The sequence below is a fragment of the Oculina patagonica genome, chromosome 6, assembly GCF_052425735.1.
Source record: "Oculina patagonica isolate OP01 chromosome 6, crgOcupat, whole genome shotgun sequence".
NCBI lineage: Eukaryota > Metazoa > Cnidaria > Anthozoa > Scleractinia > Oculinidae > Oculina > Oculina patagonica.
Genome location: NC_135763.1, coordinates 17,659,321 through 17,683,530, shown reverse-complemented (window position 1 = coordinate 17,683,530; position 24,210 = coordinate 17,659,321). Strand labels below are relative to the sequence as shown.

General features: G+C 37.5%; 2 protein-coding genes and 1 long non-coding RNA gene across 3 annotated transcripts; 1 reads left to right on the top strand and 2 right to left on the bottom strand.

The window, feature by feature from the left end:
- Positions 1 to 1,156: 1,156 nt before the first annotated feature.
- Positions 1,157 to 3,367, top strand: LOC144656853 (uncharacterized). Its single transcript, XR_013571400.1, has 3 exons — positions 1,157 to 1,248; positions 2,697 to 2,831; positions 3,210 to 3,367. It is a non-coding gene; the product is annotated as an uncharacterized LOC144656853 (long non-coding RNA).
- Positions 3,368 to 4,095: 728 nt separating this feature from the next.
- Positions 4,096 to 9,051, bottom strand: LOC144657907 (coadhesin-like; the record flags this gene model as incomplete). The annotated part of the gene is made up of 8 exons (XM_078518251.1): positions 4,096 to 4,206; positions 4,311 to 4,345; positions 5,057 to 5,221; positions 5,774 to 5,947; positions 6,488 to 6,661; positions 7,273 to 7,443; positions 8,535 to 8,708; positions 8,871 to 9,051. Coding segments are annotated over 7 exons (1,053 nt in total), but the record flags the coding sequence as incomplete, so codon positions are not given.
- Positions 9,052 to 12,843: 3,792 nt separating this feature from the next.
- On the bottom strand, positions 12,844 to 23,711 carry LOC144657906 (SCO-spondin-like). Its single transcript, XM_078518250.1, has 16 exons — positions 23,588 to 23,711; positions 23,201 to 23,317; positions 22,799 to 22,969; positions 22,367 to 22,540; positions 20,728 to 20,901; positions 19,500 to 19,673; positions 18,875 to 19,048; positions 18,106 to 18,279; positions 17,620 to 17,793; positions 17,153 to 17,326; positions 16,792 to 16,965; positions 15,496 to 15,669; positions 15,133 to 15,306; positions 14,783 to 14,956; positions 14,351 to 14,524; positions 12,844 to 12,857 (listed from the first exon to the last, which is right to left on the bottom strand). Exons 1-16 carry the CDS (start codon positions 23,709 to 23,711, stop codon positions 12,844 to 12,846), a joined length of 2,514 nt encoding a protein of 837 aa, XP_078374376.1.
- Between the last annotated feature and the right edge of the window lie 499 nt (positions 23,712 to 24,210).

Genomic DNA, 24,210 nt, shown 5'->3' with positions numbered 1-24,210 from the left:
GAAATCCCTACCCTTTTATATACCTAAAGCGTGAAAAAGGTCCCCTTTCAGGCGGAACCTCCCCGTATAGGCCATTATAGAGAGTACCCCTCACCCCGGGAATTGCATATCAGCAAATACAAAGGCAACGATTGCAATATTAATATCAATGAAGCTATGTATTATTTTTCAATTAAATGTTGTAATTATTTTACATAAATTTAATTTGTAATGATTACGGGACGATAAAAATGCACTGTCATAAGACTTCGAGATAATGATAACAGTAACTGCCAAAGCAAGCTTAAAATTTGGCTGAGCCTGAGGATAATCTCATTTTAGCTCCTTACTATTTCTTAACTTTTGGGGCAAATTTCGACGTTTCATAGAAATGGTTCTTTAAAAAAAAAGAATGTATTGATACAGATATTGTAAAGCTCGCCATATTACCAAGAACAGTGGAAACAAAAATGACTCTGCTGTTTTTCTCTGTTAATATTAACATCTTAACAGTAACCCTTATACTGGTACATGTATTTTGGCGGTAACATACAATGACAAAGTGATTTTAAGGCTATTTTTACATTCAAGTGTTGGCTATTTCTCATTTTTTTTTAGCATTGCAGTATACCCATACTTCCTCCCATAATTACTCTGCATTTACTAAAAGTATTTTGTTTTTATCAATTACTGTTTAACCAATTTTAAATTAAAAAGTCCAATTATTTACAGAAATGAAGTAGTTAGATGAATGGTCTTAAAATATCCGATAATTGTTTTTCAAGGCATTTTTTTTCCTTACGATGACTCGTAAGTGAAATCTTGAGTACGTGAGAGAGAAGAAGCAAGTCATTTTACCGCACTTTCTGAACCCTCATGTATACAATCAACGAAATCTAGAAACAGTGTATTGGTTTCAGGCTGCTTCGGTCATTAAAAATGCATCAATCATGTCACCGTCATAAAAAAAGCGGTGCTTTGTAAAGCAGCTCTTATCAATACTGACAACAAACGAGAAAATTGAAAGATTTTACCTCTTTTAAAGTACCTTGATAAGCCATGATATCGTTCACGACAGGGCATTATCTGTATTGGGTTTTGGTTCAGGGATATTAGCACTGCCAACGCAGTGTATAAAGGTCCCATTGCACATTATCTGCTTTCCACAAACCGTCGAAGCAATGGATTTGAAGTTTTGGTTTATCGCAGTCTTGCTTCTTGCAGTTTGTGTGGGATCGTCCTTGCAAGAGGAACAGGGAGATTCCAAAGGTGACCTTACTGGCTTTCTGTTTATTGAGTTTATTTTTGTTTTATTTACTTAATAGCATATTCCTCTTATCATCCAAGAATGTTTAGAACGATGTTTTTAAAAATGTATAAATAGTTGAAAGCATTTCATTGAATAGTAATTTCGTCGATGACTTTTTGAGTATCAGGCATCGCCTGAAGTTTGGCGATGGCAGCTAAAAATCAGATTTATTTATGACATGCAGTTGAATCCCGATCGATAACTCGAAAATATATAGCTGCATGGACCCAAAATATCTAGAATACTTTAGACACTGAGGAATTAAGTACATGCTGTAGCCTCCGCGATCCTTGGCTCAGGTGGTGAATTGCTGGCTGGCTATGGATTATTTCTCACTTGACTGTACAGTATGTGGCCCTTGGTCCGGACGAAAAAGACGCGACCGTGTATTTCTCAGCTTAGAAAAGGACCAGAGAAGTGACATTTGTCCTGTAAGTTACCGTGCCGGGCCATCCAGCTAACGTGTGAAAAGACAACAGCTTCTGTGCTTACTCGATTACTCTGTAATATCGAAAACGGTGGTTCGGTTTGACGGTCCGGACAGCGGGTCCTTGGTCCGGACAGCAGGCAAAATTTACGCAACAATTGTTCAAAATCTAATCTAAAGAAGGATCTTGCACAATTTTAATATGTTTTAGTGAAATTCACAAAAATTAAATAAAAATTTAGGGAATAGAGCTTTATTTCACCTCATCAAGAAGTACAGTGAATATAAACTATAGCGCTTATCACACTGATAAGCGTGATTTGCAAAGTTTGAATAAAAGTGCTACTACTTCATATTTTTACATTGTCGTGAACAATTATACTTTCTTACTCACCTTGCCAAATTTCAATCCATTACGAACATCAGACGTCGTTGTATTATAACATTTATTCCAGAGAATTTACGGTCGCCATTAATCAACCTTGTTCAATTCCAAAGCTTGGTTGCGAATAGGGAGAAAATGACGTCAAAGGCTAAAATACCTCACGGGTTGAAATTAGAATAACAATCAGCATAAAAAATTGCACGAAAAACAAGCCCAAAGTTTTTGTTGGTTTTCGCGTGATTTTCAATACATATTTTTATTATAATGTCAACCCGTGAGGTATTCTAGCCTTTGACGTCATTTTCTCCCTATTCGCAACCAAGCCTTGGAACAAGGTTGTTTAATGGCGGCCATAAAATATCGGAAATAAGCGTTAAAACAAAACGACTTCTGATGTTCGCAATGAATTGAAAATTTGCAAGGTGAGTAAGAAAGCCTTATTGTACACGAAAATGTAAAAATACGGAAATCGAAACTCGTAGTTGCACTTTCAAACTTCTCGTTTTAGTTTTACTGTTGTAAAATGAAGTTTTTTATGCCTTAAAGCTCTAACGAAAAGTGTAAATTTTATTAGACCCGTTTTCTTTTATTTGCAGTTCGCCGAAAATCTTGTCCCAAAGGCAAGCATCGCAAATGTTTTTCCGTCAGATATGGAAACAGACGCCGCTTATTATGTCGCTGCGTTCCGCGTTACTATGGAGACGAGGCTGAAAAGGACTGGGGTGCAAAACGTAAGTCGACTAACTTTACTGCACAAAAAGTAAGCTACACTGACAGGCATGTTATTCGAGATTTTTTTTCTCGTTGTTGTTTGATCTTCCAAGAAGCGCATAGGCAGATGTGGCATCATTCCAATAATAAACACAAAACAATCTTTTAAAAAATATTGTCGGTACACATGCAGGCAGTTTAAAACGAACTGACGTACTGAGCTAAAAGCTACAAGTGAATAGGAGAAGTAGTGCATACGCTGTGAAAGGACAATAAATTACAACAAATTTATAACTGACCGAATTGAAATTACAAAACGTAACAATAATGCACGTACTAGCAAAAATTTTTTAAAAACGCATTAATTTGATATCATAGTATCTTTTATTCTGTTGCAGGATGCCTTTATTACGACCCCGCAAATGGCCGTTGCATTATTCACGAATTATAAACGCAAGACGCCGTCAAAAATGAGAAAAATAAAATAAACGTCGTGTCCTTTTGTATTTTTTGTCATGTATTTTGTATGTTTTGTATGTATGTTGTATGTGCTGATAACCTCCTTGAGACTTAAAGATATTTATAATAAAAAAATATTAAAAAATCGATCTGTCTACAGCAAAGAAGAGGAAAGAAAAAGGTGTATTTTTTTTTTTCACTGCCCACCTCTCACTCATTTCCTAATATAAGCACCACCACTTATAGACTTATCCAAAACTCCTTTCGAAGTTGCATAAGACTAGGACTTGTAGCCTGGATTTTGCTAACGAAGAATTTGCTGAGTTAAGGAATATTTAAGCTCCGAAGCACTTTCGCATCAATTTCAGATTTCCGTCAAAGAATGTGTTTCAAACTGAAGGTATATTTTATGGCAGGATAAATAAATAAAGCGATGTTTACTCTAGTATCGAACAAAGTTACTCGCCATTGCTTTCGTTTTGTATTTCTACGCCTTGTGATTGATTTAAAACACTCGCGCCGCTTTCTAAATCTAAACAAATCGGAGAAGAACTGCAACCAATCGCAACACACACATGAGTCCCCACGTTTTCTGCCAGCATCATGTATTGCTTCGAGATTTGATCAGCTCACTGGATTGTCTGTTAGCTTTACAACACTCAAACGAAAATAGCTCTATAAACATGAAAAATGTTCTTCTGATAGGAGCTAGAAGAGCACTTAGCTTGTGCGTGGCAAATAAAGAAACACCATTGCTAGTTTTAGAATGTTCTTTAATTCTTTTCTAACTTTGGTCATCACTACATAAACATTAATTTTGTTCCACTTGATTAACATTTTGCAGAAGCATTCTGACATGGTATAGTTCAACAATGCAATTATGAGTATCAATTTTTCATTATCTCGTCATTGTGTAATATACCACTTAGAATTGACCTAGAAAAAAGTAAATTCACATTAGCAGTGAATAATGTGAAAAGCACGTTAATAAATACGATAAAAACAAAAGACATAAAAGTAACTTGAAATTCACTACTTACATCTCCATTCTACAAGACAAATCAGTAAACTGTACCTGTAAAAGAATTAAAGAAATATATATTTAATAACAAAAATTGTTATTTCTAATTGTTCTAACAGGCTTTTGAATTAATTCAACATTTGTAAAAAAAAATATTAAAGCACTGTAACAAAATTTTTGTAACGGAAGATTACTAGGTACTGAGGAAAAGTGCGTTTCGGGAATGTCAGGGATCAGAGAATCGGTGGAAGTGCTTATTGAATGGATTTCTGTAGAATGAAGCAGCTATTGTAGGAGCTTTTGACACCCACTGTGGTTGTAATGCAAGTCCATCCCAGCTTACATCCAATAACTGTCATGTGTTTTATACATTAGCCCCTGGCTCGGACAGGTGAGCACAACCTCGTCCCTCAAATGACGTTTATAAATTGATTGATTGACTGACTAATTGAATCATTTTATCGATGTTGCCTAGCCCTAGTAATTCGCCAGTACTTATTCACACTTCAGTGTAAATAGAGGAACTGTCAAAGCAATAATAATGACCCTGGTCAGAGCTCGAACACGGACATAGTGATCCGAAATCCAACGCCTTAGCCCTCTGGCTACGACGGTAAAAAAACAATAAAAACAAACGAACAAACAACCAAACAAACATTTCTAACGAAATTGATAACAAAAATTTAGGAATCTATCAGAATATCTATAGAACAGATTTGACTTTGGACAACAAACAAAGAAAGCAACAAAATTTAGTCTACTTACAAGGTTCAGCTGTGCAACGTTCAACTTGGTCGTTTTGTCCATCACATCCAGTTCCACCGTATTGCGGAGGAGGGTTACTGCATGATCGGGATCTCTTTCTGTAGCTTAAACCGCAGGTCTTGGTGCATGGAGTCCAGGCTCCCCAGCTGCTCCAATTACCATTGACTGTCATAAAAGAGAAAGGTGATTCAGATTGGTTTAAAAAAAGAATAAAAGTGGACACAACATACATTTCTTAAAAATTCAAAATGGCTGAAAAAATGGCTGAAAGTTTCAAAATGGCTGTAAATAAAGTTTGGCTCGATATTTGGTAAAGGTGGAATTATGTAAGTTTTTTTTTCTACATTTAGGTCGGTAAAAAGTCTTATCACACCGAACGTTAAAAATTAAAATAAAATAAAGATCGATTTATTGGATTTATTGGATAAAGATCGATGTCGTCGTTTCTGAGCGTCATTCAGTACATGGTTGGAATTTTTACCTCACACAACGATAACTACTAATTAAGAACTTTAAAAAATGCGAAGCCCAAAACATTAAAATTAGAAAAAAAATGCTGAATATATGTATCTAATCTTATCCAATACATAAATACAAAAACGTTTCCGTTCAGATTTTCTATTTGCTTAGCAAATTCTTCCAAGGATGTAACTTTTCTCGAGAGCAATTAGAAGTTAGCGTATTAAAGCTATTAGTTTCACATCGTTAGCTACTTACTTGGGCAAGGATAGTAAGCATGGCATCTCCGCTTCTGATATCCAATGCCAACACAGGATTTCCCATTGTAAGCTGGCTTAGGATTATCGCAAAGGCGTTTTCTCTCCCGAGTGCCGTATCCACAAGTTGCACTGCAAGCGGTCCAAGCTGTCCATGAACCCCACATTCCGTCAACTGCAAAAGAGAAGTTAATGAATATAAACTGCAATAAATTTTAGCAGGAGAGTAAACTTCTTAATTCTAGTTAGAATTAAATCAATTGATTATGTTTTTTTCCGTTACAAAAAAAAAAATCATTATTAATAGTCCCTGTTTATTTCTGTTTCCTTTATTATTTGTATCGCTCTTTTATTGTTTTTGTACGTTCTTAGAGGAAAATATATAGGGAGAGCTAAAAGCAAAATCAATTTTCTGTGAAAGAATAAGTTCCTCTATAAGTTACTTGAAAATCTAGTTGTTCGAAGCCAAGACTGAAAATCGGTGACCAGTGATTCTTAGTTTGCAGTTCAAGCTCTTTAATAACATAACCCAAGTTTATAGACTATACATAATTGGTTAATTTTAAGTTGTGGCTACAAACAACCACTTAGGTATTGATTTGTTTAATGTCTTTTTATTTCGCATGAAATTGATCTTTTTGTTTGCCTACACCTTGCAAACGAGGGCATCTAAAACAATAACCACAGGCTGTTTTCATAAGTATTTTCTTTTTACCTGGACAAGGGACGTTCTCGTTACAAGTGACTGCCTCGCTGGAATTTCCTTTGCAGTGTTTTCCACCATACTTTGGCGCTGGTGAATTGCATTCACGGGTTCGAGACTGTTTTCCTTCTTTACATGTCTTACTGCATGTGCTCCACGCACTCCATTCTCCCCAATTTCCATCGACTTAAAAACAAGGGAAAAAGGAAATCACAAAGCAAAATTGTATAAGATGAGTTCTTTTTACTGTTTTTTTTTTCTTCTGAAATTCCTACCACTTGTTCGTGTAAAATAAAAACTATTATGCTTACAACCACGGGTTTAGTGATACATTTTAACAAGACTAACCTTTAAAAAAGAAGGAACGTTTTGATGCTATCTTTACATAACTTTTTACACTTGAAAAAGCACTTGTTACCATATTTTTTTTAAAACGTTATCTACATGTTATTGCACGCAGCTATTCAAACCTCGAATCATAATTGCAAAAGTTGTCAAAAACATCGGAACGCCGTTTTCTATCGTTTAAAATTCAATGTCTTAAATTAATTTAATAATTTTTCACATGCAGCACAGATTTCCTATGAATGACGCAAGCTGTTAATGATAAAAAATTTTAAATCATTCCTATTTGCCCCAAGGGAATAAAGAACTGTTGTGCCCAACCAAATTCGGATAGGATAGGATTACGAGTAAATTAAGTAACTGGAACTGGATGCGATGGACAAAGTTTTAGAAATAAAGTGTAAGCTAACTCAGGTCATGTAAAATATATTTAATTTATTAACAGGTATTACCTGGACACTCATCCTGGTTACAAAGTCGTCTTTGTCTGAATGGCCCCACACAGTCTTTTCCACCGTAAGCAGGTGCGGGGTTTTTGCATTTACGTGTTCTTGAATGTTGTCCTCCTCCGCATGTTTTACTGCACTGACTCCACTCTCCCCACGCTCCCCAATTTCCATTTACTTCGAAAAAAAAAAAAGAATACAACCTTGGTTGTGCTATTACATGAATACTTCATTGTCTTAACATATTCTTCTAAAGATTATTCTCTATCCACTGAAATTAAAAAGAATTAGGTTAACACTCAATTTCATTTGCTGAAAATATACCAGCTCCAATTTTACTACAGATCGAATAAGGAAAGCTTGAGAGAATATTCTTAATACAAAAAATTATGACATCCCGAAGATGTCAAAATGTCGTTAATTTTAAAGTTTTTTTTAACCTTTCATCTGCAAACGCTCATTCAGGCGCAATTTGGAAGCGCGATCATTGAACCACTTGTGACGTCATCAATAAGCACGTCAGCAGATTTTTGTGACAAGCAACTGACAAAGCTAGGAATGACCTTTCTACAGAGCTGTTCATTTTGAACATGGGTTGCATTCTGACAGAGCTAATCAAAGAAAAACACGATCCGTTTTTGGTGCAAAATCGGTGCTTAAACAAGCCAACACACCTGTAATTGATCAAGGTCCCCTTTTCAGGGTTATCCAATGATTACGTCAAAACGTTTTAGGCCAGAAGAAAGGATATGAAGATTAGAAAGTAACGAGAATAAGAAACCCGAGAAAAACGGAAGGAAAAGGAGCAAGAAAAAAAATTGAAACGGTTCAGCTTATGCGCATGCACCAAAGTGAAATATTGTACATTTTTACACGGAATCTTTTTCAAAATGTTACTGCAGTGTGAAAAAGTGCTTTTCTAACAAACGTTTAGGTAAATTCGCGATCATAGCACCAAACATTCACTTAAATGGTTCAAAAACGCGTTTTTTGGGGAAAATTCGTAAATGAAATGGTTAAATCAGATTAGTTAATGATACGATCGATTTACAAAAGAAAGTCATAAAATGTGGCATCATGGAACGTACCTAAAGCGAAAAAGAAAAATATATAATATTTTTGTGTTCCTAAATCGATTGACAAAGCTCAGAATAAAGCTATCACGTGCACTGAGAAACACTGATGGTCATCACGTCGTATTCAACATCTGCACGGTTAAGAGAACCTTAGGATCATGCACGGTATTATGCGAAACAAAAATAAAATACCTGGGCACGGAACGTCTCCATTGCAAACTTGAGTTTGGTTTGAGTTTCCTGCGCATTTCTTTCCGCCGTATTGAGGAGCGGGTGAATTACATTCACGTGTTCTTGATTGTTTTCCCTGTTTGCACGTCTTAGTACATGTGCTCCATTCACTCCATTCTCCCCAGTTTCCGTCAACTAAAAGCGAAGAAATGTAATTTAGATTACATTCATCCAACACAATCAGACAGCTATCCTCAATATATTGCAAAACCATCTTAAGTTGATTTTAAATTTATCAAAGAAAAAATGAATTTAAAATTAAACTCAGAATCAGAGAAGATATGAATTCAAACTCACCTGGGCAGGGAAAGTTCTGGTTGCAAACTTGAGTTTCTTTTGGCTTTCCGTCACAATCCTTTCCACCGTACTGTGGAGCAGGTGAATCACATTCACGTGTTCTTGATTGTTTTCCCTGTTTGCACGTTTTAGTACATGTGCTCCACTCGCTCCACTTGCCCCAGTTTCCGTCCACTGGAAGCGAAAAGAATAAAAATATACCGCAACGATTAGCAAATTTTTGGAGGGTGACAGCAAAGTATCGTGATTTGTCAGTAGCGAGCAATACAATACAATACAATGTTTAAGAGAATGTATCCTTAAGATCCACAAACTTAATTTGGCTCATTAAATAGAATTCGCTCAAAATCTCTCCAGTAATTTCTTATTATAAGTAAGTAACAAATATGGAATTAGACTGGAGAAAAATTGTTTTCTTTATGAAATCTGGATAAAAACTTTTTACACATCCTGGTAGCCTCGACGGCCATTGGCCGGATCGTGAAATTTGGTAAAGTCCAACCATTCGCTCTAATACAAATATTGCAGCTACATCGCTAAAATACCGATACTTGTGAACAACAAGTCTTGGCCTTTTAAACTGGATGAACCGCATTGAACAACTTTGATTATCAAGAAAGAGACGAGAATCTAAATTTTGGCTATTTTGGACGTTAAAGGCCAGCTCAAATTTTCCTTAACTTTATGTAGTAAAATATCAAAAGTGGCTCGTACTCACAAGTTAAACTGCATATCAGCGGCAAGCTCCATCCTTCCACTCTGAGAATATGTAAAAATATTTGGCCGTTCTCTACTCCTTCGATTGTTGACAAGGGGCGAAACAAGTGCTACTCGGCGGATTTCGCCATGTTGTCATCATAACAATTCGAACCAACTTCAGTACCAAAAAGAGGAAAATTTTGTTAGATCACTAGTACATTTATCTCGCAGCGAAGGAAGAAATCACCTTGCAATCCGCTTTAATCTGAACGGAAATTATCACGTCGAGATAGTCCATTTTACAGCAACTTTTACAGCCACATATCGATCTTCTACTGCACGCCATCTTGGTTTTAACTTCCGCTGACCAGTTTAAACGGTCAGTATAAAATATGGACTGCGGACTGCGGACTGCGGACTGGGTATAAAACACGGAGAACACGGACTGGGGTATAAAATGCGGACTCAAACTGTGGACTGGGACTGGACTGCGGACTGGGTATAGAATACGGACTACGGTATAAAACGCGGACTGAGCATATAAAATGCGTTTAAAAGCGAATAACGACATCCCTTCAAGGATGTATACTTGAGCAAAACAATTTAGCTACAGGTTTTTTACTTTAACAGCAAACCGCAAACAGCCGTTTAAGGTTAGTTGTTTGGCGTTTGAGGTATCATAAATTCCACCGGTTTAGCTAGACGTCTCCAACCTCGAGCAAATTCGCGTAGAAAACAAGTTAACTAAAAGGAAAGATGACTTGTCAAATTCTAAAATTCAAAATTACCAGTAATCCGGTCTAACGCCGCTTTTTTATTGACGGTTGTTGAAGGCGGCACGAAGAAAAGCACACAAACTGCTCGTCAAGATTCACCGCAAAATCAAAATTTATTTTTTCTTTCACGATAAATACAATTCTCTCAAAAAATGCTCTGCTCGGTATCTGTGAAAGAAGACGCTTACCTTAATTAACGCTCACATCGTTCTTGAAATTTGACTGGTTCGCCTTCAAAACATTCGTCCGTTCCACTGGATGTTTTTTGAGAAATATACGGTGAGTTTCCGATAATTTACTTGCGAGCTTTCCGCTGCCATATTGGATTTTTGACATATACAAGTGCTTGTTTTTCAAAAGAAGACAAAATGCTCAATCTGCACTTTTTCAACTTGAATTTTTTCTCTGCGTCTTGACAAATAACTACTTCGGATATCTATAGCATCAATACGTGAGATAACTAAACAAAAAATAAAAGAGAAGAAACCTTGAGGGAAATCACCAACGTAAAAAGCTACCTTTTGCCGTCGAAAACGTACGTTGAAAACTTCAAACGTGACCCCGGGGCCTGGTCACGTGATTCCTAGACCTTTGCGATTTGACGTTTACAGCCGAAAACCTGAATCTAAATGTCTCTATTGTTCGTGCCAAAACTGTGCGGATGATTCATGTAACGCAACGGCGTATGTGACGTTTGTTATCGTTGTCGCCCCGTATTGCACTGTTGTTTGTTATCAAAGATAGTGAATAAATCTTGTTCAAAGTTTACCGTTTCGTCTTCCGTTGAACTCGTAGGGATTCACCACGAACAATTATGATCTTCCTCTGCAAAGTTCATTAATACAGTCAAAACAAGCTACCTTACGGAGCCCCTTACATTCAAAACAACAAAAGAGTAAATTATTTCGTTTAGGAATTTTATTTCTTTAACATTCCATTTTCGAAATGAATTATTCCTTGTTGAAACGGCAGCTCGATGTTGCGATTCAAAACTCCGGTTCCTAACTCGAATGTTGAGAGGATTATCGTCTGGCTTCACGTGACAGACACGTACGAATTTTGCCGAAATTTGCTTGTTTTCGCTACACTAACACACGGTTTGTTTTCACGTTTCTCCATTCGCTTATTCAACACCCCTCAGGGCCTGTTTATATGGAGGAGAGTTGTCCCTGGCAGGAGGGTTACCCTCTCCCCCGAGCCATCTTTTGCCGAGCGTTTAGATGAGAAAGTTGTCCCTGTTGACCGAGCCAAAACTTGGCCCTCTCGGTTCATAAGACTGGCGAGAGTTGTTTTGAAACATCTATTATGTCTGCTTTTTCTAAAATCAGGAACGCTGAATCGTCGACCAAGACCATTTTTTGGACTAATTTACCGCCGACTTTGATTTCAATTTATCTGCACTTTTGTTTTTGCTGATTTTAGCGTTTGCGCATGCTTCGTATGTGTCAACTTGTCCCTGGTAGGCGAGGCAAAAATAACCAAACTGTTTATATGGAAAAAAGTTGGCTCGCTCCCCAGGGTCACCCTCCCTTCAAAGCGAGTGACCCTCCACCCAGGGTCACCCTGCCCCCCGAGTCAACTTTGCAATTTCTCATATAAACGGTTCGCAGCTATTTATAAAGAAACGTATGAAAAGCTCTCTCGCCTGGGTGGCTCGGTATGGAGGGTAACCCTCCTACCAGGGACAACTCTCCTCCATATAAACAGGCCCTCAGACTCCTGTAATACCAAAAAGAGGTACGAAATTTCAAGTGCAGAAGAAGCTAAAAAGTTCTACTGGCAGAAGAGAAAAACATACGGGGAAAAACGTCTGACCCGGTTTTCATTGTCATGCAAATTAGGATTGTTTGTCAAATTCTCACGTGCCTGCCGCTCCCGGGGGGGGGGGGAATACTCAAAAACGTTTTATACGGGGAGGCTCCGCCCCAAGTTCTAACCCCTTACCCTTTCATATACCATTTTTGACAGAAATTGTACCCCTTTCGTATACCTTTAACTGAAAAGGTATCCCTTTCATATACCTAAGAGACATGGCGTGGACTTAAAATAGGACGTTTTCTTGTCATTTTTATGAAGCGCCTATTAAATTAAAAAAATACAGCCATAAATTGCGTTTGTTCGAAATATTTTAATTAAAGGCCCTTTTAAATAGCCAAATGACAGATTTTCATACCCTTTCATATACTTAAACTCGTGAAATCCCTACCCTTTTATATACCTGAAGCCTGAAAAAGGTACGCCTTTCGGGCGGAGCCTCCCCGTATAGGCCATTATAGGGAGTACCCCCCCCCTCCCCCCACCCCGGGCTATGATGATAACTAACTCGAACCTTCAAGGGAGATCGAAACAGGTTTGAGATATCGGGAGTTCGAGTTAGCAAGGGTAATAAATTATTAGGGAAAAAACCACCTGGAGGATCGGAGAAGGTTCGAGTTATCTGTAATGAAATCGACAACATTATATAAAGTTTTGAGTCGAGTCTCCACTGCAACTCCGATTCAAGAATCAAAGACTAAAACGAATGAAACAAACACAAATTTTAAGTTCCTCACAATTGGAGGAATTTTAAGTTGTTTTGACAGTACTTTGCTGTAACCTACGAGCAGGCTTTCTGCAGGAAAAAAGGCTAACTTTATCGAGCTAGCCTTGCTTCTAGCTATTTTTAACATTAGGTCACGTTTGGTAGCATTTTGCATGCTTAGTCTGCATTTTATACCGCAGTCCATGTTTTATACCCAGTCCGCAGTTTGAGTCCGCATTCTATACCCAGTCCGCAGTCCGCAGTCCGCAGTCCGCAGTCCGCAGTCCATATTTTATACTGACCGACTAAACTGGTCAGCGGATGTTAAAACCAAGATGGCGTGCAGTAGAAGATCGATATGTGGCTGTAAAAGTTGCTGTAAAATGGACTATCTCGACGTGATAATTTCCGTTCAGATTAAAGCGGATTGCAGGGTGATTTCTTCCTTCGCTGCGAGATAAATGTACTAGTGATCTAACAAAATTCTCCTCTTTTTGGTACTGAAGTTGGTTCGAATTGTTATGATGACAACATGGCGAAATCCGCCGAGTAGCACTTGTTTCGCCCCTTGTCAACAATCGAAGGAGTAGAGAACGGCCAAATATTTTTACATATTCTCAGAGAGGAAGGATGGAGCTTGCCGCTGATATGCAGTTTAACTTGTGAGTACGAGCCACTTTTGATATTTTACTACATAAAGTTAAGGAAAATTTGAGCTGGCCTTTAACGTCCAAAATAGCCAAAATTTAGATTCTCGTCTCTTTCTTGATAATCAAAGTTGTTCAATGCGGTTCATCCAGTTTAAAAGGCCAAGACTTGTTGTTCACAAGTATCGGTATTTTAGCGATGTAGCTGCAATATTTGTATTAGAGCGAATGGTTGGACTTTACCAAATTTCACGATCCGGCCAATGGCCGTCGAGGCTACCAGGATGTGTAAAAAGTTTTTATCCAGATTTCATAAAGAAAACAATTTTTCTCCAGTCTAATTCCATATTTGTTACTTACTTATAATAAGAAATTACTGGAGAGATTTTGAGCGAATTCTATTTAATGAGCCAAATTAAGTTTGTGGATCTTAAGGATACATTCTCTTAATGTGAGCAGATTATATAATTTATCCGCGAGGCACTGATAAATCGCGATACTTTACACAAACCAAGTTTAGCCAGTTGTTAGCAGATCACGTAATGAGCTTTAGGTCAATGAACAGAAAGGGGAAAAATGCATCTAACGATAGATCGATTTAGCGGTCAAGACGCTTATTCTATTTTAGTACCTCAATGTAGGCTAGGGCTCTAATTAGAGATAGAGCGTTTATTGAAGACAGGGCGCTTATGGAAAGAAGGGGACTTTTTGGGTGGAGGACGCTTAATCGAATCATTACGATATTGTCGGATACTTTAATTTACATAAAAATATTCCATACACAAAAACAATACATGAAAAAAATCGGAATCAGAGAAGATGTAAATCCAAGCTCACCTGGGCAAGGGACGTTCTGGTTGCAAACTTGAGTTTCTTTTGGCTTGCCATCGCAATCCTTTCCACCGTACTGAGGAGTAGGCGAGTTACATTCACGTGTTCTTGATTGTTTTCCTTGTTTGCACGTCTTAGTACATGTGCTCCACTCGCTCCACTCTCCCCAGTTTCCGTCAACTGATAACCAAACGAATAAAAACAATTACCGTTATGGTGGCAGTGTCAGTGGCGAGCACAATTAATAGTCTTATTTTGATGGCGCACAATCGAATGACTACGATATTGTCGGAGGATTTAAGTTAGATTAAGATCCAAAACACACAATTATATTCAATACATGACAAACCCATTAAAGAAGATTAAAAAAAAATACCAATGAGACACAAAAAAGGAAGATTGAAGTACGAATCAGATAAGATGTAAAACCAAGCTTACCTGGGCAGGGAACATTCTGGTTGCAAACTTGAGTTTCATTTGCCTGTCCATCGCATTCCTTTCCACCGTACTGAGGAGCAGGTGAATTACATTCACGTGTTCTTGATTGTTTTCCCTGTTTGCACGTCTTAGTACATGTGCTCCACTCGCTCCACTCGCCCCAGTTTCCGTCAACTAAAAGGAAGAAATAAATTAGGAGTTTTAATTAGAATTTAACCCATCTAAACTACGCAGAAAATTATCCTTAATACATGGCAAACCCATCAAAAATCAGTTCAAAATGCATCCGGCAAAGAAGCAAAACAGGTAGATTGAAATACGAATCGGATAAGATGTAAATTTAAGCCCACCTGGGCAAGGAACGTTCTGGTTGCAAACTTGAGTTTCTTTTGGCTTGCCATCGCAATCCTTTCCACCGTACTGTGGAGCAGGTGAATTACATTCACGTGTTCTGGATTGTTTTCCCTGTTTGCACGTCTTAGTACATGTGCTCCACTCGCTCCACTCGCCCCAGTTGCCGTCAACTGAAGAAAATTTGTGTTTCAACTGTGAGTAAACCCATGCATGCGGCTAATTATAATTAGGGAAAGTAAAAATATGTAACACATTGAAGTGGCACCATAAAATATCATTTAAGTGGATTAGCGTTTTGAAATAGATTATCTACCTAACATTACAAAACAATACAAAATCGTATACAGATCCCAGCTTACCCGGGCATGGGACTTTTTCGTTACATATCTGAGTTTCTTTTGGCTTTCCATCACATTCCTTTCCACTGTATTGTGGAGCAGGTGAATTACATTCTCGCGTTCTTGATTGTTTTCCCTGTTTGCACGTCTTAGTACATGTGTTCCACTCGCTCCACTCGCCCCAGTTGCCATCAACTGAAAGAAATAAAAGTTTACTTGTTAATAATGTACATACAAAAATTTCTGCGTGCTCATTGGCTGAGAGCACGTCAATTAATCCCAAACAGTGCAGAAAGTTGAAATTGAGTGCAAAAAGTTGAAATCGAGTGCAGAAAGTTGAATTTAAATTGATTGACAGGAAAGTCGGAAAGCACGCCAAAACAAAAAGGCGGCCAATGTCGGAGTGTTTGAGAGAGCAAAAACCGAGCAAAAACATAACGATTCATGAACATTTTGGCCGATTTAACGAAAGTTCTAAGCATGTAAACCAAAGAACTAGGAATTGGACGTTTGTACAGCACAAGAGAGGCTTTACGAAACTACTGAAAGCTACCAATCGTGGATTTTCTTACGCGACGGATCGTAAAGAAGAAAGACTACAAGCGTGAATTGAAGTTGGACATTTCAGCCCATACCAATACAACTAAATAAGGATAAAAGCACCTGAGAATGCAAGACAGAGAGCTTTAAAATTCCCTAGCGGTATCTGGATTTTACAAAGCCCGGCAACTCCGTTGTGTTTAAGAACGAATCGGAAAGGTAAGCCACTGCACGTTTTGTTTGTCATCCATTTCAAGTGAAATTTTTGTATGTGTATTATTAACAAGTAATCACATGATTTTTCTCGTACAATTTGGGATAAATCAACACTCGTAAATTTTTCAAAGACTACAAATTGCACTTGCCCTACGGGCTTGTGCAATTTGGTTAGCCTTTGAAAAATTTACTCGTGCTGATTTATCCCAAATTTCACTCGAAATCATGTGATTACCTATACAAACTGAACACTGCTTATGATGCTAGGGAAAATACAACTGAACAAAATATAAGGGTGCGTTCCTTTGGGATGAGAGATCACTCGGATCAAAGGAACAGGCAAACCCTTGCCCAAACTGAAGTCATCGGTTTCTTTGATGCACCATGACCATGAGATTGGTCTCGGATCACTGATCTGGATCCGAATCATGCCAAAGGCACACACCCTAAGAAAACATTCAGTATTGAAAAGTGGCCATGAAATATGATGGCATGAAAACTAAAGTTAAGAAATTAATTGCCTTGAACAAACTTAAGAAACTGATATAGATCCTAGCTTACCTGGGCAAGGGACGTTTTCGTTACATATCTGAGTTTCATTTGCCTGTCCATTGCATTTCTTCCCGCCGTATTGAGGAGCAGGTGAATTACATTCACGTGTTCGTGATTGTTTTCCCTGTTTGCATGTCTTGCTACAAGTGTTCCACTCGCTCCACTCGCCCCAGTTGCCATCAACTGAGAAAAATTTAAGTTATTATTGTCAGTAAACCTGCTTACTCAAGAATGCTAATCAAAATAAGGGAAATACAAACATTGTACATTGTAGGGACACCATAAAATATCATTTGGAGAGTTTTAAAATTTTGCCTTGAATTCTTTCAAAGTCACAGCAAAGCAAATAAACTAATGGATCCCAGCTTACCTGGGCATGGGACTTTTTCGTTGCAGATTTGAGTTTCTTTTGGCTGTCCTTCACATTTTTGTCCACCGTACTGAGGAGCAGGGGAATTACATTCACGTGTTCTCGATTGCTTTCCTTGTTTGCACGTTTTTGTACACGTGCTCCATTCGCTCCACTCTCCCCAGTTGCCATCAACTGACAGAGAACAGTGCAAGTTAACCTACTGCTTATTTCCACATGCATTTTACTAGAGAGAATCAACGACTTTATTTGATGTATCTGAAAAGTAATAAGGGAAAGCAACGCAACGATGGGGGAAACCAGCTACCGCTTGGTGGAAATCATGGATACGTTATTAATTATCATAAGAGAAAATACAAACGAAACACTTAAATGATGAGGTGAAGCTGTAGAATATCAAAGAAGATTGGACTTTGTCAATGAAGTTATTTCCAGTACAAAAAAGGTCAATGACAACCACAGTTTACCTGGGCAGGGAACGTTCTGGTTGCAAACTTGTTTTTGACTTGACGTTCCATTGCATTTCTTTCCACCGTACTGTGGAGCAGGTGAATTACATTCACGTGTTCTTGATTGTTTTCCCTGTTTGCACGTCTTAGTACATGTGCTCCATTCACTCCATTCGCCCCAGTTACCATCAACTAAGCACAAAATTGTATCAATAATAGTTCCATATTCCATTTTATATTTTGAATCTCGGATAACATTAATTAATCTGAGGCTAAATTATTTCAGTAGCCGTTCACAGGACTCGAATTCTTGTTGTTGTTGTTGTTGTTGTTGTTGTTGTTGCTACATCGGGACATAAGCTGCGATGTTTAAAGTTGCATCGAAATGCAAAATGTATAATCGATGTTTTTAGTTCTAGAAAATCATTTAATTGTTAAAATTTAGAAAAATAGGATTTGTCACCAGGCAGCGACAAAAATACAAACAAATAAAAAAAATGTAACCTGGGCAAGGAATGTCCTTGTTGCAAACTTGAGCTTGATTTGATTCCCCATCACATACTTTTCCGCCATACTGAGGGGCCGGTGAGTTGCATTCACGAGTTCGTGATTGTTTGCCTTGTTTACATGTCTTGCTACAAGTGTTCCACGCACTCCATTCTCCCCAGTTGCCATCAACTAACAAAGATAGAACCAACAGGATTTGAAACTGGGTCAAAATAAGAGAATTGAATTGTCTCGGAATTATTATTTCTCTTTACTTCAAAATATTGGTAACATGTGGACGTGTGTGGATAGCTCTAGTCTGATGGTACAAAAGCATGGGGCAATGTTAAATAGTATTTATATGCTTTTTTTTTATTTTTTGTTTTGCTTCACAATGCTGTCTGCAAAAGTATAATCATAGTTAATATAGATAAATGGTTAGGAAGCCCGGCAAACATCAAAGGAGCAACTGAAGAGGCGAAGATTTATGTTGGAAGGTCCACGACCCTGCACATCTTTTGTTTTGCGCTCATACACTATGCATGAATTCCGTAATCGCAATGTTTTTATTGGTTAGTTGCATGAACACACGTAACCACCTATTGTATTTTGTCAGGTTTTGTGCAGGGTCAACCCCCAAAAAAGCGAACAAAAACATACAACAAAGAACTTTGTCGGGATTCCTAACCATTTACCTCTATTAACTATGGTATAATTAACAAGTATAAAAACAAAACTCGGTTGATATAAATATATCAAAATCGACAAAATGTTATAAAAATCTTACCCGGACATGGCACTTTCTCGTTGCAAACTCTTGAATCTTTTGGTTTTCCTTCACACGCCTTTCCACCATACTGTGGAGCAGGTGAATTACATTCACGTGTTCTTGATTGTTTTCCCTGTTTACATGTTTTAGTACATGTGCTCCATTCACCCCATTCTCCCCAGCTTCCGTCAACTGTTTATAAAAAAATAAGAGTATATTTTAGATAAACCTTATTAACGACAATCACACATTTCGTACGTGTGCTTGCATACAAGGAGAGATAGCATTATTAAAAGGTGGTAAACAAGCGATGTCAGCGAAGTAACTCTTAACACCCTCGTTTTGAGCCTGACAGTGGCTCCTTGGTATGTTATTGGGCAACAAAGAGATGTCTCTCTCCACCTATTCAGATGTATAGATGAGTACTGATACAATTTTGAGGCAGGGTACGTTGTAATTGACTAACATTACATTCAGGAGAAGTAACAATGCTTCAAGTCGCATAGTGCGTTAAAAACCCGTGTTAATTGCCAGCTGCACCAATGAACCTCAAGGATATTTAAGACATTTTTTTAATCAGCTGTCTTTGCAAATAACAGTTAGTGGGCAACAAGTCCTTCTTAACACATCTTTAGCTTTTTACCTGGGCAAGGTACATCCTTGTTGCAAATACGCATTTCGTTTCGCTTGCCATCGCATGGTTTTCCGCCATACTGAGGAGCTGGTGACTTGCATTCTCGTGTTCTAGATTGCTTTCCGTGTTTACATGTTTTACTGCATGTGCTCCAGCTACTCCACTCGGCCCAATTTCCATCAACTATCAAACAAAATATTACAGGGAATGTAAAAATATCCTTACTCATTATTTAACACATGCGAGCGCTGCCCATATATGGTCAAAATGTTAACGTTATCTGTCATCCGTACATAACAGATATCCTGCGATATACGTAGGTTGCTACGATTCTTGTAAAGCGCTGCATAATTACAGTTTTTCTATCTGCAAAATGTGTTTCGTTGGCAATTTGTTGAATAATAAAACAATTATCCTGCTAAAATATTGCGGAATATCGTCTGATTTTAGCCAACTCGGCCTACGGCCTCGTCGGCTAAGTATCATGCGATATTCCGCGCGATTTCGCAGGATAATTGTTAACTATTTATTTTCTCGTAAAACAAAGTGGAGTGTAATTCGATAGTGAAAGAGAAATGGAAATTTATCTTCTAAATAACTTAGGTTTTTTCACGGAGAAAACAAGAATAATATTGTCTATATGATATTTCCTTCTCTGAATCGATACTGTAAAATCCGAAAATAAGCCTCCCTTCTCCCCGTAAATAAGGGCCCCAAATCTCAGCGAAAATCTCTTTCCGATTATATGCATTCCCGAATAAAATCTCACGAGCTTCCATTTAGTTACATAGAAAGATATAGTGTCTGATTTCAACTAAACCCCTTACTGGTGAGCGTGCTTTGAATTTTTCCTCGTAAGAGTATGTTAGAGACCTGTAAGATAAGATTTGAGTTGTTTTTAAAGCGTTTTATCATGTGGTATATGACCTAAACATTTCAAAACTAAACCAAAACCTTTTAAGGTATATTTCTACCTGAAAATATTCCTCCTCCCCAAAAGTAGATCCTTCCCGAAAATACCCATTTGTAAGGGACGTTGAGTAAATATAAACCCAGGAATTGTTTTCGGATTTTTATTGGGATAAAGCAACTAAGAGTTGTTTACATAGAGAAAATTACAATGAATTATAGAAACTCATCATTGTAATGAATAAATCGGCAAGTCCCTGAAATGCACAGTTACTTCACTTTACGCGACACACAGTGCAAATAAGCCAAAAAGACACAGACTGCTTACTTGGGCAGGGCACTTTCTCGTTGCAAGTGCGGTTTTCTTTTGGCTTGCCATCACATGTTTTTCCACCATATTGAGGGGATGGTGAATTACACTTCCGTGTTCTCAATTGGCTTCCTTTTTTGCACGTTTTAGTACAAGTGCTCCATTCACTCCATTCGCACCAGTTTCCATCGACTAATAGCAGATAAAAAGAGGCTTGTTACTTTTGTGGGAAGGAAGTGAATTGCAAAAGAGTCAAATTTGATTTTGATGTCTTTCGAATGCAAATGCTACAGTATTGATTGGATTGTAATATTTTTTCCTGCCTATTACAGAAACATGATATTGGATTTTACTTGAAATTATCATTCTGAAAAACGTTTGATGATGATAAGTTAAGGGTTGATCAAAATGTTAACGTTATCTGTCATCCGTACATAACAGATATCCTGCATTATTATACATTAGAATTACTTTGAAACATGTGATTGGTCGAGAGCATTCGGTCAATATACAGTAGCATGTGAACTTGACATGATAACCCAATATCTACAGCAGATATTGGGTTATCATGTCGAGTTCAAAGTCCGCCTAGTTTCCAAGCCCCTCGTCCGTGTATTGCTGTCAAACTTTTGAAAATATGGCTGAGCGATTCGCCTCCGTTTCCGAAGAGGAATTGAAAGTTTTGATCGAGAACAAAGATTCTTAAAACACCAAGAGAACAACAAAAACAAGTGTAAAAATTCTGAATGATTGTTTGAGGGAGTAGAACCAGGAGGAACGTACATAAGTGCACATTTTGAATTAAAGCCATTTTGCATCAGATAAAAGTTTTCGTTTCCAAATTGTTTGAAAACGTATAATAAAACAATTATTGAATTCGGTTTTCGCATGATATCGTGAATTATCAAAACCTCGTGTCTGTGTTATCTACCTCAGCCTTCAGCTTCGGCAGATAACACAGACCTCGGTTTTAATAATTCACGATATCATGCTCAACCTCATCCAATAATTGCTTAATATACGTAGGTTGCGAAGATTTGTCCGAAATCTTGTAAAGCGGTGCATAATTACAGTTTTGCTATCGACAAAATGTATTTCGTTGACAATTTGTTGAATAATAAAACAATTATCCTGCTCAATCTTGCAGAATATCGTCTGATTTTAGCCAACTCGGCCTACGGCCTCGTCGGCTAAGTATCATGCGATATTCCACGCGATTTCGCAGGATAATTGTTAAGTACTGTACACTCCACAATGTTATTAACTCTGCTTACTTTTAAGGATAACAAAAGATTTTTTCTCTTTTTAATAAATATCTATTGCTCTTATTTATTAAAAAGATTTTACTAATTTATCTACTAATGAAAAAATTTTTATTTTAGTGTTTTCGTTTTTTTTTTTTCTTTTCCATTTTTTGAGGAATACCTTTGGTACGAATCGAAAGAGAGCGAGACTCACGAAAATATAAAAGTCGGTACATTAATAAAAAAAAAAATCGAGACATTATTTTGCACCGAAAAAAGAATATGGTACATTTAGTACCATATAAAAAAATATGGTACATTTAGTACCATATATGCGGTTCATTTTCGTACTCTAAATTTGGAAAACGGATACGGAGATGTATTGCAACGATACAAACCAAGGAATAATTTACCTGGACATGGAACGTTATCATTGCACACACGAATATCGTATCGTTTGCCTGCGCAAACTTTTCCAGCATACTGGGGAGCGGGTGAGTCGCATTCACGTGTTCTTGATTGCTTTCCCTGTTTGCACGTCTTCGTACAGGCGTTCCATTCGCCCCACTGTCCCCAGTTACCATCGACTGGAAAAAAAAGTAATACAAATGAGTTAATCACTTTATTTTAATTATAGAAAAAGACACAGGTAGATGTATAAATTGTGCCTTAGTTGCAGTTGAAGGGGTCAGTTCAATTCCCCAATAGGAAAAGCTTTAAGGATAAGAAACGATTTATTTATTTTTTTAATATCTTTTGCTCTTATTTATTAAAAAGATGCATAATAACTGAATCAAAGATAAAACCACAAGTCTGTCAAAAACATTTGAACGTGCAATCCTTACTTGGACACTCCCTGGTGTTACAAGTACGTGATTCTTCTGAGTAGTCACCGCATGCTTTTCCGCCATAAGCAGGCTTAGGATCGTTGCACTCTCGTTTTCTTGTCTGATTGCCACCACCACAACTTTTAGTACAATCATTCCACGAGCTCCACTTGCCCCAGTTACCGTCCACTAAATATAACGGAATACCACGAAATAAGACAAGTGTTATAACCCTCATATCAGTTATTGTAAAGAAATAGTTTGCTGTTTCATTTTCTATCTGGTGCGATAGAAAATAAAAGGCTAAGGTTTTTTCAACAACAGAACACCTTAAAGTATAAATTCGATTACCATCTCTTCGTGTCAAATGTTTCCTCGGCAGATCTCAATAGATAACAGAGTTTCTGTGCCGTATTTTACCTTCACAAATGCTGCAGGTCTTCTGGCACTTGAAGTACTTAAACGAAGGATAATTACAATAGCCTTGCTTTTTGTAGTACTGACATTTCTCCGCACCATAACGGTCGCTGTCTGGCCCTGTCAGTAATAAATAGCTCAGCGTTAGTATAAGGAAATTTCTTATTGAACTTTTTTTTTCGATTCAAAGAACAAAAGTACCATAAAGTAATGGTACTTTTCAGTTATCGTTTTTGAACTGCATGGAATGCAGAATCCACGATACGTCTCCGACAGTGGCATACGAAGGATACTAAGAAGTTGCAGAATAGGAAAGTTATATAAACAGGTTGGAAAAGTATTCGAGAAAGTTACGGATAACTAGAAATATAATTTCAATTTAAAAATCACCTTTACATCCTGAGCATGTCTTGCGGCATTCTTTCATGTGCTGATCACACTTTCCCTCTTCCTTTATCTTGTAGCACGACTCGCATTTGTAAATGTCCAAGCAACCTAGTGTACAAAGCACCATGTGTGTGAATCCCGGACGCAATTAGCATTTATTCGCTCACAGAGTGATAGAAGAATTCTGAATTCATTATCGTTACCTTCATTGCAAAATAAAATCAACTTATGCGTGATTCGCAAACCATCTTAGAGGGCAGTCCAGACACTATTCGGTACAAATAAATTTGTTGCCTCGCATTTTTGTTATAAGATATGATTTTTTGCTTTAATATGTTCTGGTATGAAACGGGTCTTTACAAAATTGTTACTTACGGTTGAAATAGCTGGAATCCTCAGAGGAAACATCGTTAAGATCTGAAAAGAAAAAACCTAAGTTGTAAGACTTAGTATGTTTTAGACGCAGAACTTTTACAAATTTCCAATTTAGACGCAATACAAAAGTATAGTAAAACAGTGTTATGCGATTCAAGCCCGATCGGTTGCTAACAAAGTGGCCATGGACAGAAGGCAATGTTAGGTTTGTCTCGTTATAAGATAGCAGAATCGGTGTTTAAGCCTTCTCA

Coding starts and splice junctions, on each gene's coding strand:
- LOC144657906 (XM_078518250.1), bottom strand. CDS start 23,711: ATGGTGCTTTGTACACTAGGTTGCTTGGACATTTACAAATGCGAGTCG. Junction 18,280..18,874: donor CGAGAAAGTGCCATGTCCGG/GTAAGATTTTTA, acceptor TATCTTTGTTAG/TTGATGGCAACTGGGGAGAA. Junction 14,525..14,782: donor CCAGAATGTTCCCTGCCCAG/GTAAGCTTGGTT, acceptor TTTGGTTATCAG/TTGACGGAAACTGGGGAGAG.